Below are 16,921 nucleotides of genomic sequence, written 5' to 3' on the forward strand. Positions count from 1 at the left end.
CCCAAGCACCCCTTTCTATCTATCTATCTACCTATCTATCTACCTATCTATCTATCATCATCTATCTACCGAAACATCTATTGATATTTTTAATATATTGACCACAAATAACACAGGCGGGATTAACTCGCACATTTTCTGAGGGCAAATCTCAAGTTGTTCCCCTGCTGGTGGCTGTCAGAAAAAAAGAAAGAGGGTCTGAAACACAAATGAGGAAGAAAGAACTTCTCTCTTTTGATGAGAGACCACAGGACAGGACAAATCGTGTCAGAACACAAGCACCAGAAGGCAGGAGACAGTCCCTGTAGTCAAGGCTAGGAGGCAGCAAGAACATTGGCTTACAAGGAGATCCTTAAGTCACTTCACTGAGCATGTGGTCTTTGTCATCCAATGTTCTCTGCACCTGCTTATCCCTGAAGGGTCACAGCCAGAATCTCATTCCAGAGGAATGGAATGAGGATGTTCTGTGAAGTCCCCTGTGTGTGAGCCACTCCTGGGACAGGGGCTCTGTTTAATTGGGTTCCTCCCAGGTAGACTACACTGCCACCCCAAACACTCAACTGCCCAAAGCCAGTGCAGAAAATGAATTTCACCATTTACTTAATATATTACTTGAACACTTCAAAAATAAAATTCAATCAACAGCCAGCCATCCCGGCCAGAGGCAAGCACAACCACTGTTCTGTCTCTTGCTCCCCCAGATGCGTCTCTTCAAAGTTTTTGTTTTTAATATAATGGAAATCGTGACCATATTTCTCGAGGCTATGAGAAGTCGAGAGTTTCTTTATATTTTTAATATGAAAGGGAACATTCTCTGCCCCTGGGAAAATATTTATGAGAGAAGTAACCGAATGAAGAATCAACTTTCCTTTTTATTTTCCTTCCGAGTCTCAGATTCTCCTGTTTGTTCAGAGAACTAATTAAATAGTTAAAGCAGTCATCCTGTAGAGATTTATCTTTGTTAAGTGTTTCCGTAAGCTGGGGAAAAGTGCAGGGTGGGTTGCTACTTTCCACAAATCCACAGAGGAAGGACTTTTGCTAGGGTTGGGGGTACTTTGATGTGGCTGGCTACACAGTAGTGAGAAAACACGCGAGTCTACGGGTTGATATTATCCAACTGCACCTTGCCGCTGGATTCTCATGGTGACCTGGCCCCTTGGAGAGCTCACCTTAGCAGGTCATGATTCTTGCACGTGAGCAAGGTAGAATCTGCTGTGCACTGAGGAGGGGACAGGCCCCCTTCGAGGGTCTTAAAAATGAAGCAATAAAAAGCTGGCCGTGGTCGCTGAGTGTGAACTACCCTTGAAAATGTGGCTCCAAGGGGCCAAAAACAGTCACCACCAGGAACATGACACAACGTTCTTTGCTGCCGACCACATTTCTCATCCACGTTTTCCTTTGGGTGGCTCAGAAAGCAGCGGACAGCTGACGCTGAAATGCTACAGATTCTTCCCAGGAACACGGACAGTAAACTTCCATAGGTCCCAACTCAAGAGTCATGTGCAGCGCGGAGATTCAAGAACACGTCTTCCCGCCATCCTCCCTGCAAATCTTCCCTGCACAGAGGTGCCAGGAATGGCCAGCATTCCCTGTACCGATGGATGAAAGTTGACTCCAGACTTTGAAAGAGAGGAGAAGGCAAGGAGGTCCACACTGAGAGACGGAGACCCTTCGCTCTTCTTTGTTCTCACCTTTATTGGTGCTTCAGGATAATCATAAATCTTTATTACTCTGTTTCTCAAGCACGTGAGGAGTGACGAGGGGTCTTACAGAAAATAGAAGAGTCTGACAATGGGAAAGATACAAAGTGCTGATCAGTGTGTTCTACGAGTTCTGCTAAACATAGCTTAGGGGACAGGCGTGTATCTCTTAGATCCCAGGGTGGCTATTTGGACTAAGAGAGCTTCGGGGAAGGTAACTCCCTGCAGCATTCCAACTATGCAGAGAGGTCGTGTGGGCCTCGGAATTCCGAAGGCCTACGCCCTCCTCCGAAACCTTCCCTCGCCCCCAACGGCCTCTGTGTTACATTTTAGCAAGACAGGTATGATGGATGAGTTCATGCTCTACATTAACCCCGACACAGAGAAAACACGGAATTGCTTATTCCAGCAGAGCAGGTTTTTAAGAAAACAAAAAACAAAACATTACTTATCTGAGCTTCCTTCAAACCCCTTTTGTAGGAAACACACATGCTTTGGGTGGCTGAGCCTTTTAGAGAAAGATCGACGTTTCCCTCTTCCCTGAGGACACCTGGCTAGCAGGGTGGCCCCTCTCTCCCTCCTGAAGACAGAGTTAGAAATACACGGACAGCCCAAATCAGAGCTGCCTGTGTCCTGTCCTGCTGACACCCACGAGAAGTGCAGGGATCTGATGGGTAGGAGGGCACTCAACCCATGGGGGAGGTTGCGTGGTGAACTGCATCCATGGGAGCTTTCCACCAAAGAACATTCCAGAATGCAGATCCTACATACCAGGGACAAACCCCTCACCTACTCCCTAAACAAAATCTGGTTCATTCCTTCCTCTACATTTTGTGTGCATGCCTCTCTCTAACCATGTCCACAAGAGGAGACCCCTCCCACCATGGGTAAGATGCCACACAGAGACCTCCCCGGCGTGGCACACGGGGAGAGGCCATGGTCCACACTGGGAGCAAACAAGATGACCGAGGGGGCCTCCTTTTGTCACGGGAGGACGAAGCTGGCACACACCAACACTGGAGACATTCCAGCACCTCCCACAGGCAGGAAACCCTCAGGGGAAAGGCACAGAAAGCCTTGTTCTATTTGGCTGAAACCTAACTGTCCTTGGAGCACATGGCCTGGAGCCTCTGAGAAAGTCTCCACTCAGGAGACCTGCTGGCTCATGTATGCACTGAGAAGGTATGTTTACAGGTTCTTTTCTCACAGACCTAAGTACTTGGGGAACAAGGAAACTGTGTGCGTTTCCTACGGCTGCTCTAAGTAACAAGGGACCCAAAACTGGGTAGCTTTGAACATCAGACATCCATCCTGTCTCAGCTCTGAAGACCAGAAGTCTGAGATCCAGGCGGGGCAGGGCCGCTGAGATCCAGGTGGGGCAGGGCTGCTGAGATCCAGGCGGGGCAGGACCACTGAGATCCAGGCGGAGTAGGACCACTGAGATCCAGGCGGGGCAGGGCTGCTGAGATCCAGGCATCCCTGGGCTTGTGGCCACGTCCCTCCCATCTCTGCCTCCATCTTCACATGGCTTCTCCTCTGTGTCTGTGTCTCCTCTTCTGTCCCTTATAAGGACACCTGTCCTTGGATTTAGGGCCACCCTCATCCAGGCTGAGCTCACCTCAGATCCTTCCCTTAATCACATCTGCAAAGACCCTATTTCCGAGTAAAGCCCAGAGCACAGGCATCCCCCACGTAACCTCCTTGCGCCTGCGTCTTAGTCTTGGGGTCTGCGTTGTGGGATAAGCAAAACAAGGAACACCTTTCCGTCTTCTGGAAAGCTCTGCTGGGCAGTCACTTTTAAGAGGCACGGAATGACTCACAACACCTACTGTAACATCTTCCCTTTCCCAGCTGGGTCTTTGCTCCAGAGATACATAACTAAGAAGGAATAAAACCATGCCCCATAGGGTTAATGAGGTTGAAATGAGCAACAATAGCAAAAGGGCTCATTTTTCAAAGACTTGTGTCTCCTTTATCAGCTATCGTGTCTTCTCAGGCCCCACTAACAAACCCACTGGCTGGCTCTGCAAAAGCCTGGATTCAAGGTCAGCTGATAGGGTTCTTGCTTGAGAACATTCCTTACCAGAGATAAGGAGCCCAAGACCACATCTGGCTTATCCCAGTTCTGGGAGCACGCCCAGGGCCCGTTCTTGTCCTAAGATAACCTCCTGACTCAGAGGCTGAATTTTGCCTCCCTGTGGGGTTAAGCATCCACCCCACAGTGAACACGGGATGTAGGTTACATATGTTTTCCCAAAGCGTGTGCTCCATGTTTCCTCATGAGTAGTGATACATTTCCCTGCCCTTTTCATCCAGATGTGTGCAATCTCAACCCCTATGATCATAAAACGCTTGTCCTCTGCCCCTTCGGGGAGGTGGATTCAAGGCTTGCTCGCCCAGCTCCTCATCCGGCAGCCTCTCGAATAAACCCTTTGCTTGCTGTAAACCTGATGTCTCAGTGATTGGCTTTCACTTGCACTGGGCAGATGGGCTTGGGTTAGCAAAAACCATGTGTTTCCACCTCCACGTCACCTGCCCACCTCCCTACCTGGACAGCACATGGCAAAGCTCCAGGCGGCTCCCAGCAGACCATCCAGGGGTGTCCCCATCGGACACATTGGTTTGCCCTCAAATCTACACTCTGGAAAAAAAAAGGGGAGGGCCCAGCTCGTTGCACTCTTGACTTTGCACACTTGCAGGAAACATCTACAAGTTGTCTCCTAAAGGAAATCGTGGAAAGCCACGCACGTCTCGCTTTGCAGCTCCTGGGCAGTCCCAGCACGTGCCTGGAGAGAGGGGCGCTGGGCTCGGATCGCTCAGTCACCCTTCCCTCCTGAACTCAACCCCTCCATTCTCATGAGTCTCTTCCCATTCCCCACATGACAGCCATAGGAAGTCAAGGGAAGCAGTGTTTTGCATTATTATTCCGGAGGCTCCGCGTGGAAGCCTGGATGATGCATTCAGAGTACATGAATTATGGAAGAGAGGATTTTCCATGTCCTTAGCTCATCGGAGTGATCCCACAGCTCAGCACATAGGTATTTATCTCTCCCCCAATGGGACAGATGCCTGTTCTTTTGAAGATAGAGTTAACACACTCCGTTCTGTTCAAGGCTCAGAATGATTTGCTCAAAACAGTGTGATTGTCACTCCTTTTAATTCCTATAGGGAAAAGGGAAGTGAGTCTGGTGACAAAAAGTCCCCTTCTGCCTCCCCAAATCAGAACATCTCAGGACTATGGGGATTATAGGGAAACCGAGGGCCGAGACCCAATTTTTCCTTGACGTCCAATTCATGGGGTGTATTTGTCACCAAAGGAACAGAACACCTGCCTTACGGAGTCGTCCTTGCTGGGTAGTGGAACCCACGGGAATGCACCACCCCAGGAAAACAGGCGATAGCTGGAGGCATGTGGAGAAGGCGGGTCTGCAGCTCCATCCTCCTGGGAGCAGGAATATGAGGTCCCGACTTTGGACGGAGAAGTGCAGAATTCCAAAGTGGTGGCCATGGGGTGGAATAAGAAACAGGGAGGACACAGGATGCTACAGGAACAAAGCAGGCACTGACCGCCCCCTAAAGTGCAACATGAGTAAGCACAGCAGAAGACCCAGAGGGGTGGGGCCCCCAAATGGCCAGACGCACAGAGTCAGGAAGCACTCCACATGGCCGGAAAAGGTGGATGGCAATGACCGCAGGACCCCATGGGAAACCTCAATGTCCAGGAGTCCTGATCCGTTTGGGAATGTGCCAAGTGACATCTAAATTCCAGGTGACTGTCGGGGAACCCAAGGGGCATAGACACTGAGTGCAGGGTCTGAATTCCAGGATGACTCAAGCCAGAGAGTAGCAGCTAGGAGAGCCAACTGGACGAATGGACACGCACATTTGGTGGGCACTTGGCCGATGGTGGGCACTTGGCCGATGACGTGAGGGGTGTGAAATAAATCAGGTCTCAGGACCCGTCGCACGCGTGGGGATGAACTGAGGGTGACTACAGGTTCTTTTAAGGCCGCTAAGAAAAGAGTTCCCTTGTTCCAGACTGACATTCTCAACAAAGGGCAGAAGACAGGCCCTCTTGCTTTCAATGCTGGCCTGAACATAGGTCAAGATAGGGTCCGGTGAGGCAATGCCCCCAAACAAAGGGGACAGCCAGAGATATTGTCTTTAGGGACAAGTAGAAATTATGTAGAAGATGGTCCAGAGGTTGTCAAGAGTTCCGCTGAACCAGTTTCCAAAAATCTTACATCTATGGTCACTATAAGAGTTTCCTGGGGCAGACATAACAAAGTATGATAAACCCAGCAGCTGACAACAACTCACATCTATCCAGCTCTGGAGACCAGAAGTCTGAGATGCAGGTGGGGCAGGGTCTCTGAGATGCAGGCGGGGCAGGGTCTCTGAGATCCAGGCGGGGCAGGACCACACTCCCTCCCAAGGCTCCAGGGGAGGGTCCTTCCTGCCTCTTCTGTGTTTCTCCTCCTCTGTCTTTCATACACACCTGTCATTGGATTTAGGGCCAGCCTGATCTGGGACGCTCTCATCTCAGATCCTTCACTAAAGGGCATCTTTGCCCACATCTTTTGTCATAAAAGATCATATTCACAGGTCACAGGGATGAAGACGTGGACCTAATTTTGAGCAAGCTGCCATTCAGCCTACTACAAATGCTTTTGACACATAGGAGGGTTCAAACCCACTATTACATTATTTTATTATTTCCTACGTGAACCACACATCTTAACAGGAACAATTGGAACACTTATGGAACAGCTATTAAGTTACTAAGCCTTTTCCATGAGCTTATTTTATTTTCACTACAGCCCTAAGAAGTTGGTCCTTTATCTCTACGATGTAGACGGAATGTGTGTGTCCTTCCAAAATCCCTATGTGGGATGCTGAATCCCCAGTGGGATGGGATTAGGAGGTGGGGCATGGGTACACCCCCGGTGGGAGGGGTTTAGCTCATGAGGATGGAGCCCCATGATGGCATTAGTGTTCTCATAAAAGAGACCCCCAGAGAGCCCCCTCGTCCTGTTCCTCCATGTCAGGACACAATGGGAAGACATCTATCCGTGAACCTGGAAGGGGGTTCACACCACACATCAAATCTGCAGGTGCATGTCCAGCCTCCAGAACTGCCAAGACTAAATGTCTCTTATTTGTAAGCCCCCCAGTCTGTGGTGTCCTGTTATAGCAGCCCCAGCGGACCGAGACAGTCCATTTTATAGGTAGGGATATGAGGAAGGATGAGCCGGCATGGGATTTGGGTTCTGTCTCCGAAGTGCGTGAAGTTAACCATTCCTAGATCCCTCAGCCCTCCTCCCAGGACCCAGTTGTATGTCTACAGCTCTCTGGAATGCCGACCTCTTGGAGTTATCTTAGCGCCCATGACAATGCTGACTTTACGGTCATCATGTCCCTTAGTAATCAATTTCAGCTGTCGCCATGACTACAGTCTAAACGCCACATTACAATAATCATTGCGAGTCCCACCTAGTTTGTGATCCTTCGAACATCACCAATTAGTTGCTTTCCCCCCATGAAAACGGTTCTTGAAAAATAAATGAGCAGTTCTGTAAAACTCATCAGAATGGCAACACTCTGAAAAATCTTATGTTCCCCGCCCCCCCAGGCTAAACCCAGTTTCAAGATGTTAACATTGCTAATGATTTCTACCATTTTGCTGTCATCAACACCAACCCTGGTTTTCATTGCCGGGAGGTATGCACAAGGGAAACGAAGCTGGGGGAAGTTGGGAGGGGTGGCGGGTTATTCTGGAAGACAAATGGTGGGTCCTCCACCATCGTGCAGGATCCATTGGGAGCCATGCGGTAGCCAGGTTGGGTATGCTTTTGGTGTTTTCTTAGGGGCACCATTTCACTCGCTGTAAGTGTAATAATAGAGGGAGACTCTTTATGCTGGAAGTTGGTACATGATAAGCAATGGAAACTGTCTGGTTCCTTTGCCCATCCCTACAATGAGCCATCAGAAACCCCTGGTGCCACACCATCTCCAAGCAGGTGGAGACCTCGGTCAAGCCACCTGGTTTTCCCAGACATCAAGCTTCTCATCCTCACAGTAAAGATGAACTCTGAGCTCTCAGAGCTCCTTCCATGTCTAAAGGACCAGATGAAGTTTGATTTTTTTTTTGCCTCCTGTTGGGCACCCTCCAGCTGTGGACACAAGGTGTCCTCTGGGCTGCCTTGTTGACGATCCATGTGTCATCGGCAGCATGATGGGAACGCAGGTGGTCAAGAACTCAGCCAAGAACAAGGGCCGTGGTCCACCTCCAGAATACGGTTCTCATTCACAGTGTGAAATGGTTTGTGGCCACCATGGAAGAAGACACATCCACAGCAGGAAAGAAGGAAGGAGAAGGAAAGAAGGAAGGGAGGAAGGAAGGAAGGGAGGGAGGGAGGGAGGGAAGGAGGAAGGAAAGGAAGGAAGGAAGGGAAGGAAGGAAGGAAGGAAGGAAGGAAGGAAGGAAGGAAGGAAGGAAGGAAGGGAGGAAGGCAAGGAAGGAAGGAAGGCAAAGAAGGAAGGAAAGGAAAGGAAGGAAGGAAGGAGGGAGGGAGAGGGAGGGAGGAAGGAAGGAAGGGAAGGAAGAAAGGAAGGAAGGAAAGGAAGGAAGGAAGGAAGGGAGAGAGGAAGGAAGGAAGGGAGGGAAGGAAGAAAGGAAGAAAGGAAGGAGGGAAGGAAGGAAGGAGGGAGGGAGGGAGGGTGGGAGGAAGGAAGGAAGGAGAAGGAAGGGAGAGAGAGGAGAAGGAAGGGAAGGAAGGGAAAGAGGAAGAAAAGGAAGGGAAGGGCGGGAGGGAGGAAAGAAGGAAGGAAGGAAGGAGGGAAGGAAGGAAGGAAAATGCTAACTATGGTGACGGAAGTGTTAATTCACTTATGATCATTTCAGAATGTGTATCAAAATATCAAGTTGTACATCTGAAATTAATATCATTTCTATTTGGCAAGTATAGCTCAATCAAGCTGGAAAAAAAAATGAGAAAAAGCCCCCACAAAGCTAATAGCTTCCTCCACTTCGATACCCCAGGCCCTGAGCCTTTTCGTGTATGGAACACCATCTGCTCTGGAGACGCGGTGACTGACCGCTTACTACCCTTTCCGTGGGTAACGGGCACACATGTGCTCAACAAAGTCAGCCCGTCCTGGGTCGCAAGTGTCGGGAAACAGCTTTATGGAGACATATTTGAATACCTTGACGTCGACCCATTGTAAGCGTTCCATCTACTGGTTTCCAGTCCATTGACAGAGCTGGGCCACCATCACAGTCTGAACAGAAACCTTGTCCCCAGGAAGCCATCTGTCCCCAGGCCCCCGACAACCACACATGGACTTTCTGTAGACCGATTTACCTTTCCTGCACATGTCATACAAATCGGACCATATGTGGGCTGTTATATCTGGCTTCCTTCACTTAGCACGGTTTTGTTTTGTGTTTTTGAGGTCCATCTTTGTGGCAGCAGGTGTCAGAACTTTGCTGCTCTTCACAGCTGAGTAATATTCCTCTGTACGGACGGACCCCATTCTGTTTACCCAGTCATCCATCCGGGGACATTTGGGTGGATTCCAATTTTTAGTCCTGGTGTAAACATTACGTATGAGTTTTTGGATAGACTTGTATTCTCCTTTCTCTTGGGTATACACCTCGGAGCAAAACTGTTGGGTCCTATGGCAGGTCTATGGCTAATCTTTTGAGGAACTGGCAGACTGTTCGATCTCTGTATGCTTTTAATTTCAGTTTAAATGAATTTAGCTCTAACCCGTACACTGGGGAATGAAGCTTCTTCTTCTTATGGTTCCCACTCCTCCCGAAGGTCCCCTAGACATTTAGGTCACGCTGCATGTTCAGGTGACTTGGAAAATGGTCCTTCCCCGTCTGCAGCGAGGACTTCTCTCTCCCACACCTGCTCTCCCCACTCCCTGAATCCCTTGATGATCCGGGTGATGCAGGAATCTGTGTCAAGACTGGACACCCAGGACCATGGACACGCACAGCTGGGCTAGCTGTCTGTACACCAGACCACGTGCAATCTTTCCTAAGTGCAGAGCCGCCTTGACGCCGGGAGCTGGCCACCCCGTCGGGGGTCCCCGGTCACCGTAGTCTCCTGACCGAATGGGGAACCCTGCACTGGACGATTCAGGAAGTGAGAAGCGAACATCTAGCGTGTACACCACGGAAGCTTATAGGTTACGGCAGCTCCTTTCATTCTAACGGGTGTAGGAGAGAGGTTAAAGCAATGCCATGCTGTTCTTCCTGGGTTGGGGGGGAGAACCTCCATGGGCCCCTCAACCCCTCCATGGCCTCAAGATCCCACTTCAACATCACCAGATGGTTCACTTTATTCTAGAAGTTTAAATGCTGACATTCTGCAGGGACGACCCACCTCCCCAACGGGAAACCCCACCTGAACACAGTGGGCACGACCTCCTTTGCAGGTGGCCTCTGGGCAGAGCATCCGAGTGCAGGTGGGCAGGTGTGTATGGTGGGCAGGTGTGCATGCTCCTGCATCTGGGCTTCCAGCAGCGCCCCTCCCCTCCAGCCCCGGCCCCTGCCAGGAGCCAAACTGAAGACGCAGGCAGTCCATGCCCTTCAGGACCACTAGGTGGAGCCATCAGACAGGCGTAAAACCCAACTGAGCCTTGCGCTGCTGCCCGCTTGCAAAGGGGACGCGTCCCATCAGCATGAGCGTCTGCAGGAGACCCTCAACCCCGGGGTCTCCCATCTGAACCAAACCCTCCTGCAGATGATTTTGCAGAAACGTCTCCCTTCAGATCCGTCCCATCCCCGAAAGGAAACCGAACGGCGGTGTTGCCAACCTGCCAGATGAATGCCCCCGGGGAGGAGGCAGACATCCTAAAAACATCAAAGGATGCCTAAAGAATGAGTAGATGACCCTGGACATCGCGGGAAATAGGCAACATTTGCGCCGGTGTTTTCGGATGCCCCCAAACGAGCACCAGTCTGCCTTGCGGCGTGCAAATTTAGAATTCATGTCTGAGACAGGGGAGTTTTCCAAAATCACACTTCTGTTCTGACCCACATCTCGCGCCTTTGGGGAACTAGAACATGATAATCTAGTAACCCTGAGTTACTTCTATGATCGTCCCCCCAAGTGATGGTAGGGTGCAAACCCCACAGGAGACTTCGTCCTTTTGCTCACCACCCCCCACCCAGCTATCTAATTGGAGAAGGGAGACAATACCGCCTACCTCCAAGGGATCAGCTTTATGGGAAATATTTTAACACACACGAAACACCACGAAAGGGCAACTGATTAATGCATAATATCTGCTTCTACCCCCAAGTCCCCCAGACCCTCATTTCCCCCCTATTGGAACGCCTCCCACCCTCCCTTGCATCTTTTCTGGTGCTCGGGGATGTTGACCATGTGGGGATTCCTACACCAAGGCATGTGATGTTTGCAGAGAATGGAAACTTGCTTGTCCAACGCCCGATTGACAAAACCACAAGGTAGACCTTTTGGCTCACCTGGGTTGCCCTGGTTTCTCTGGAAGGGCGGGGGGCGGGGACTTCGGCACAAACGTGGGCACCTTTCACTTTGCTTATCCCACGTGCCGTTTTTATACAAGCTACCCCTGGGCAAGTGGGTGGGATAATGCTCTATTTGCAGGATTTCCCCTGATTTTCAGTATCAATCGTTTTACCATTACGATATATGGATATGGATGCCATATTACAGTTTCCTACATAATCATTTCAGAAAGTAACGTGATTGCCTCATAGGCATGGCAGTCTGCCCTCTCTCCCCCCATTCCTGCAATGACTCTGAAACAGATTGTCCATGTCTCCCAACCCCCCACTCGGTGGGAAGCAAGAATCCCCATCTGCTTACTGGCAACGCCATAAAATATGGATCAACACCCATTCCTGACATGTCACAATCGGAGAGCATTGGAAATGTTCATCGGGAAGCTACCGATCTGTATGCACACAGTAACAGATCCCCCCCACCCCCACTCTGCACACAGCATCCTGGTGCATGGAATGGGATTGATTATTACCTTACCGTATACACATCTTAAGGATGGAGACAGGGGCACCTGGCTGGCTCAGGCCATTGAGCGTCTGACTCTTTTTTTTTTTTTTAAAGATTTATTTATTTGAGAGAGCGAGAATGAGAGAGAGTACATGAGAAGGGGGAGGGTCAGAGGGAGAAGCAGGCTCCTCGCCGAGCAGGGAGCCCGATGCGGGACTCGATCCCGGGACTCCAGGATCATGACCTGAGCCGAAGGCAGTCGCTTAACCAACTGAGCCACCCAGGCGCCCCGAGCGTCTGACTCTTGATTGCGGCTCAGGTCATGATGCGTGGAGTCTGCCTGTCCCTCTTCCTCTGCTCTTCCTCCTCTTCTCTCTCTCTCAAAGAAACAAATAAATTAATTAAAAAAAAAAAAACCATGGAGACAATAAATCCAGCCAGCCGCATTAGGATGCCTGACATCTAAGCATCACACTCAACCAATGACAAATGAGTCGATGGTCAAGGTGCATCTTCCCTAGGTTTAACGCAATCACCATGTTCTGTGGATTCCCAAAGTGGCGTAAAGAAATAGGTCAGAATAACTCATTCTTCCCAAAGCAGAAAGGCCCCTCGCATCCAAGACATGGAGGTACGGACAAATACTAACTTATTTTCAAGGCACATTTCAAGAACCCACCGCATCCAAAAAGCATCCCATGGCCCTTTAACAAAACATTGCAAAAAAAAAGAGAGAGAGAGAGAGAGATGCTAGCCTAATTTCAAAACCTTGGAATCTTAATACGACGCATGGCCAGGCTTTGCGCATTTTCCCCAGCTCTGTCAATTTCCAGATTTTTCCCCCCACTATGAACCACGTGAAAATGAAAACAGAGTTTACAATAAAGACAGACCCACATAGACAGTGTGGGTTACATAAGCAGCGTCTCGGGGCCAGCATCATCGAAATATCGCTTCGGGGAGCATTTGGTCTCGGCTGTTTGGGTCCTTTTCATGATCCTAAAGCCACGGTGGACCGACCGCCTCTCTGTTTATTTTTTTAAAAAAATAAAATATTTCCTTTCCTGTGGTTCTTATGGTGCATCACCAACCCATCGCTGCTGGGATAATGTTTAAAAAAAATGCACTGAAGTTTGAAGCTGGAAACAGCTCTGTTATTACTCCCATTCCAATGGACTGAGTATCATGAGTGGGTGTTTGGGGACATGCAGCGATCTCAATAACCCTAATTTCAATATCCTTACCTCCTCTGACCCCAACACACTCAGATAACACTTAAACAGACACTGGCCAGCCACCGATTAGGATACAAACCAGTGGTTTACAAATCCCGTGTTTTAGAAATGAACTGTGGAGCCAAGAGCTGGAACCACCCCCTCCCCAAATCTCAAGGATGCTGAACGTTGGCCGACAAGATGTGCAGACCCCCCGAGACAAGGCCCCAAGATCAGCCCCTCTCCAAAACGCAATCGGCGTCGTGCAGAATTTGGGCAAGCTTCCTATGATTAAAAAAGAAAAAAAAAAAATACACGTTTTCTTGTGTTCAAAGGGAGCCTCGGGGAGAAGCAATTATTATTGGATTACTTGAGGCAATTGAGGCAAGCAAGAGTGTCCAAAAATGCTCGGGAAAGATGTCCAAGCTGCTATATAAAACGCTGGACCTGTCCCAACTTCCTCCAGGATTCGCCCCAAGACTTGTAAGACATTCAGGAAAACACACGCAGTGACGCGGAGATCGCCGTTGGCCTGGGGTCCGCACCACACGCTGGCTGGTCCCACGGCCAGTGCGTGCACGGCCAATCACAAACGAAGACATCCTTTAGCTCCTTCCCGGGTCGTGCCAGAGAGTTTGGACCTTGGGGGACCTCCCCTGCCCCAACCTGCCTGCCCCAAGCCCAGGGATCTCCTTGCCCGTGAGTTTCAAAATGTACCTGTGCCGTAAGACAAAATCCTACCCATTAGGCTGGGCTGCTTTCCTCTCTCACATAAAGACACAATGTTCTTTGATCACTTTGCTTGACCAAGGACAGCTCTCGGTTCCCTTGCACCCGAAGGAAAATGAATGGCTGCCTCCCCTGCCCCCCCTCCATCCCTGAACGGCTACACCTCTTGATGCCTCAGCTGCTACATGGGGTTCTGCAAACACTTTTGATCTCCGAAGGCTCGCCGCACGTAGCCCCTTCTGCTTGCTCTTTTAAAATCCATTGGATTAAAAAAACAAAATCCCGTCGCGTCGACTGGATCGACTCTACAGTCCCCTAATTGGTTGTGACCTATAGTTTCAGAAACATTTCCAAAGCAGGATGGCGGCACGCACATTTGACCTACGCCTACTTTGCAACGTTCACGTTACCCTGCAGGGTCTGCCCTGGGTTTTCAGCGGGATTTACATACTTAGGGGTAAGAGGTGCTCAGGCTTACGAGGGGAAACCCTCACCGCTCAGAGTGGGATCGACAAGACTCCCTGTCCCTGTCTGGAGGCCTGCAGCATGCAGACAAGACCATCGAGCTGCACGTAGAGTTTCTGGTGGCTCCTGAGTTCTGCTTTACGAACCGAGCATTTATCTGATTCCAAAGTAATTCACGGCAGGGAGAGCCAATTTCCCTGAAATGCTGCCGTCCTGCAGGACGGGGTTCAGGAAGGAGCTGGTGGACGCAGAAAAAAAAAAGCAAGCGTGTATCCGAGTGCAACGTAACTCAGCGGCTGAGCCCAAAGGAGGCCTGGGTGCATGAATTAATTGGGAAGAAGGTGGCACCGGAGCAGGCTGGACCCAAGGGTGGCCGACCCACGTTGTGCATTTAAGGTGCGGAGGTACGGCCGGGATCCGGTCCATGAGTGGAGTTCATCCTTTTACATGAAGAATCACACAGCCCTGGGTAAGCAAGCGATTGCCGTGCATTTCCTCGGACACCTGTCTCCACCTTCCCACCTGCATGTCCTTTCTCAGTCTGGGCTCCGTCGTAGTGGGTGTCTTGTAGATTCTGCAGACAGAACCAAGTTCCAGGCACAACGTCAGGAACTCAGGGTCTCCTCCCTTAGCGTGCCCCCTGAGCAATAGGAACTGTGTGTGTGCAAGAGAGCAATGCGAAGGGTATATACACTCAATGATCCTTCTTCTTTCAACCAGTGAGCAGCTACAGGCTGCTCGTGCAGGTGGTTTTCAGAGTGAGAAGCTGGAGCTCTGGGAAAACACAGTGTGGCTTCGAATCCCACACTTCACGGCTGACACCAACAGTTCCCTGGACATGCATCTGTGGTTATTTATATATGGCATCAAAAACCCCCTAACTGGAAGTCTTACTGCTGCTTCACTACACTTGTAAGGACCTTCCTTCACCACCCGTTTCTTCCTGCATCCCCCTTCGCAGACCGCAGGGCCAAAGAAAAGACCTTGCTTTTGCCGTCCTGGCTGCTGAGAGCCGCTGATGGGGGGGGGGGGGGGCTCCCTCTTTGCCCCCAGCGGGAAGGTGGTACCCTCCTTCCTATGCCCTCCTGGGCAGAGAGCAGGTGCTGGAGTGCATGCATCGGCCAGCAGGATAGGGAGCTGGACTCCAGGGCCAGTGTGCAGCCCACTGCTGATGTATTCCTCCCCACGCTGTACCAATGCAGTCCCCACACCCCGGTATCACGGCACCTTCTCCTGCATCCCCACTCCACTGCAGTCTGAGGGATGCCGTTTGCACCTGGGTCCTGTCGCATCGTCTTTGTGCAAGGCTCTGCAGGTCGGGGATGATGCTGGTTCCTGTAGGCAGTCCGGGGCTCAGACAAACAGGCTACAACCTCCGGCCCCTCCCGTCTTCCGGGGGAATCAGGGATGGGGTCGGCGCCTGCATGTCTGCAGGCTCTCTCTGGCCACTGCCCACCGGACGCACGTGACAACTTCTGCCAAGCACGGAGGACCAGTCCCCAGTCACCAGGGTTGGGGGCCGGAGGTGGTGGAGACAGGACTCAGAGCATGCTGGGCCTGAACTCCACGTCCTACCTGCCGCACTGGGGTTCTTCTGCTGCTTGTGTGCATGGATTCCTCCCTGGGGCCCCGCATCCTGCACCCCCAGCTCCCTGCATCCGCATCCCGGACAGTGCAGAATCTTCCGGCTGCCCAGCTGGGTGGGTGGGTACCAGCTCTTTGGCCCAGGACATCTGCATAAGCCTTTTTTAGGGGCTGCCTCAGCCGCCTCTGTCTACCCACTGCCCTCGTACAGTGCCCACCAGGCGTCAGCCCTAAATGTAGCCCAGACCGCAGGACAGGTGTGTGTGTGTGTGAGAGAGAGAGAGACAGACAGACAGACAGACAGACAGCTGGGGTAAGGTCCCTGCTCTCATCCCCAGGGCCCAGGACGGCAGGGTGGGAGACCCCTGTGTGTGCGTGTGTGGATGGGGAGGGGGCTTCCTGTGAGTCTCAGGAGCCTGGATCCCCGTTGCTGGAAGTCCTCCCCCTCCCAGGCTGTTCATCTATTCATCACAGAACAGGGAACCCCCTTCCCCTTATGTAAGCCTTGCGTCTAGGTCTGAACTCCCCCTGCTCCTGGGCCCCACGCCCCCCACAGCCTCTCCTACCCAGGGGCGGCAGCGAACAGTTACTTGGACGCAACCCGCAGCCCCTTCCCCAGGAAAGAGAAGGAAGGGGTGCGCCTTGCCACCAGCCCCCCCCCCGCCCCCGCCATTCCTCTGTAATGACAAGCACAGCGCGCCCGCCGCGGCGCGAGGGGGAGGGGGCTACGGAACGAGGAAAGAAGGGGCCCCCTCGGAGGGCTGGCGCGGGTAGAGGGGCCCGGGAGCCACCCCAAGGCTGCCATGGAGCCGGGGCTAGGGGCGGCGCGGGGCGCAGGGCTCGCGCGCAGGAGCCCCTCGCCGCAGCGCACACACACACACACACACACACCCCTCCGCGCTCGCCCCCGCGCCCCCCGCCGCCCGCGTTCGGCCGCGCGCTGCGCCCCGCGGGGCCGGGCTTGCACCTGTCACCGCGCGCCCGCCGCCTCGCCGCCGCCCAAGTTCGCGGGGACTTGGCGGGCGCGCCGCCTCCCGCTCCCCGCCCGCGTCCGCGTCCTCGCCCATGGCCGCCGCCCCCGCCCGCCCGCCGCCCGCGCCCCCCGCGCCGCCCGCCCAGCCCCGCGGCCGCCGGGCCCGGTGAGCCAGCAGCGCGGCCGAGCGCGGGCGCCCGTCCCCGGCACGGAGCACTGCGGATGCGGCGCGGGGCCGGCGCGGGG

General features: G+C 52.2%; 1 protein-coding gene across 1 annotated transcript in view; it reads right to left on the bottom strand.

Annotated features, from left to right (window-relative positions):
• The window catches only part of GYG2 (glycogenin 2), a 91,559-nt gene extending 74,790 nt beyond the window's left edge, over positions 1 to 16,769 (bottom strand). The window contains exons 1-3 of the mRNA XM_081807983.1: positions 16,670 to 16,769; positions 15,395 to 15,453; positions 14,467 to 14,558 (exon numbers count right to left, since the gene is read on the bottom strand). Of these exons, the coding sequence (XP_081664109.1) occupies positions 14,467 to 14,558; positions 15,395 to 15,453; positions 16,670 to 16,769 (251 nt within the window). The remainder of the gene's footprint in view (positions 1 to 14,466; positions 14,559 to 15,394; positions 15,454 to 16,669) is intronic.
• Between the last annotated feature and the right edge of the window lie 152 nt (positions 16,770 to 16,921).

Source organism: Leptonychotes weddellii, chromosome X (genome assembly GCF_054177405.1).
Source record: "Leptonychotes weddellii isolate Sample4059 chromosome X, ASM5417740v2, whole genome shotgun sequence".
In the NCBI taxonomy this organism is placed as follows: Eukaryota; Metazoa; Chordata; class Mammalia; order Carnivora; family Phocidae; genus Leptonychotes; species Leptonychotes weddellii.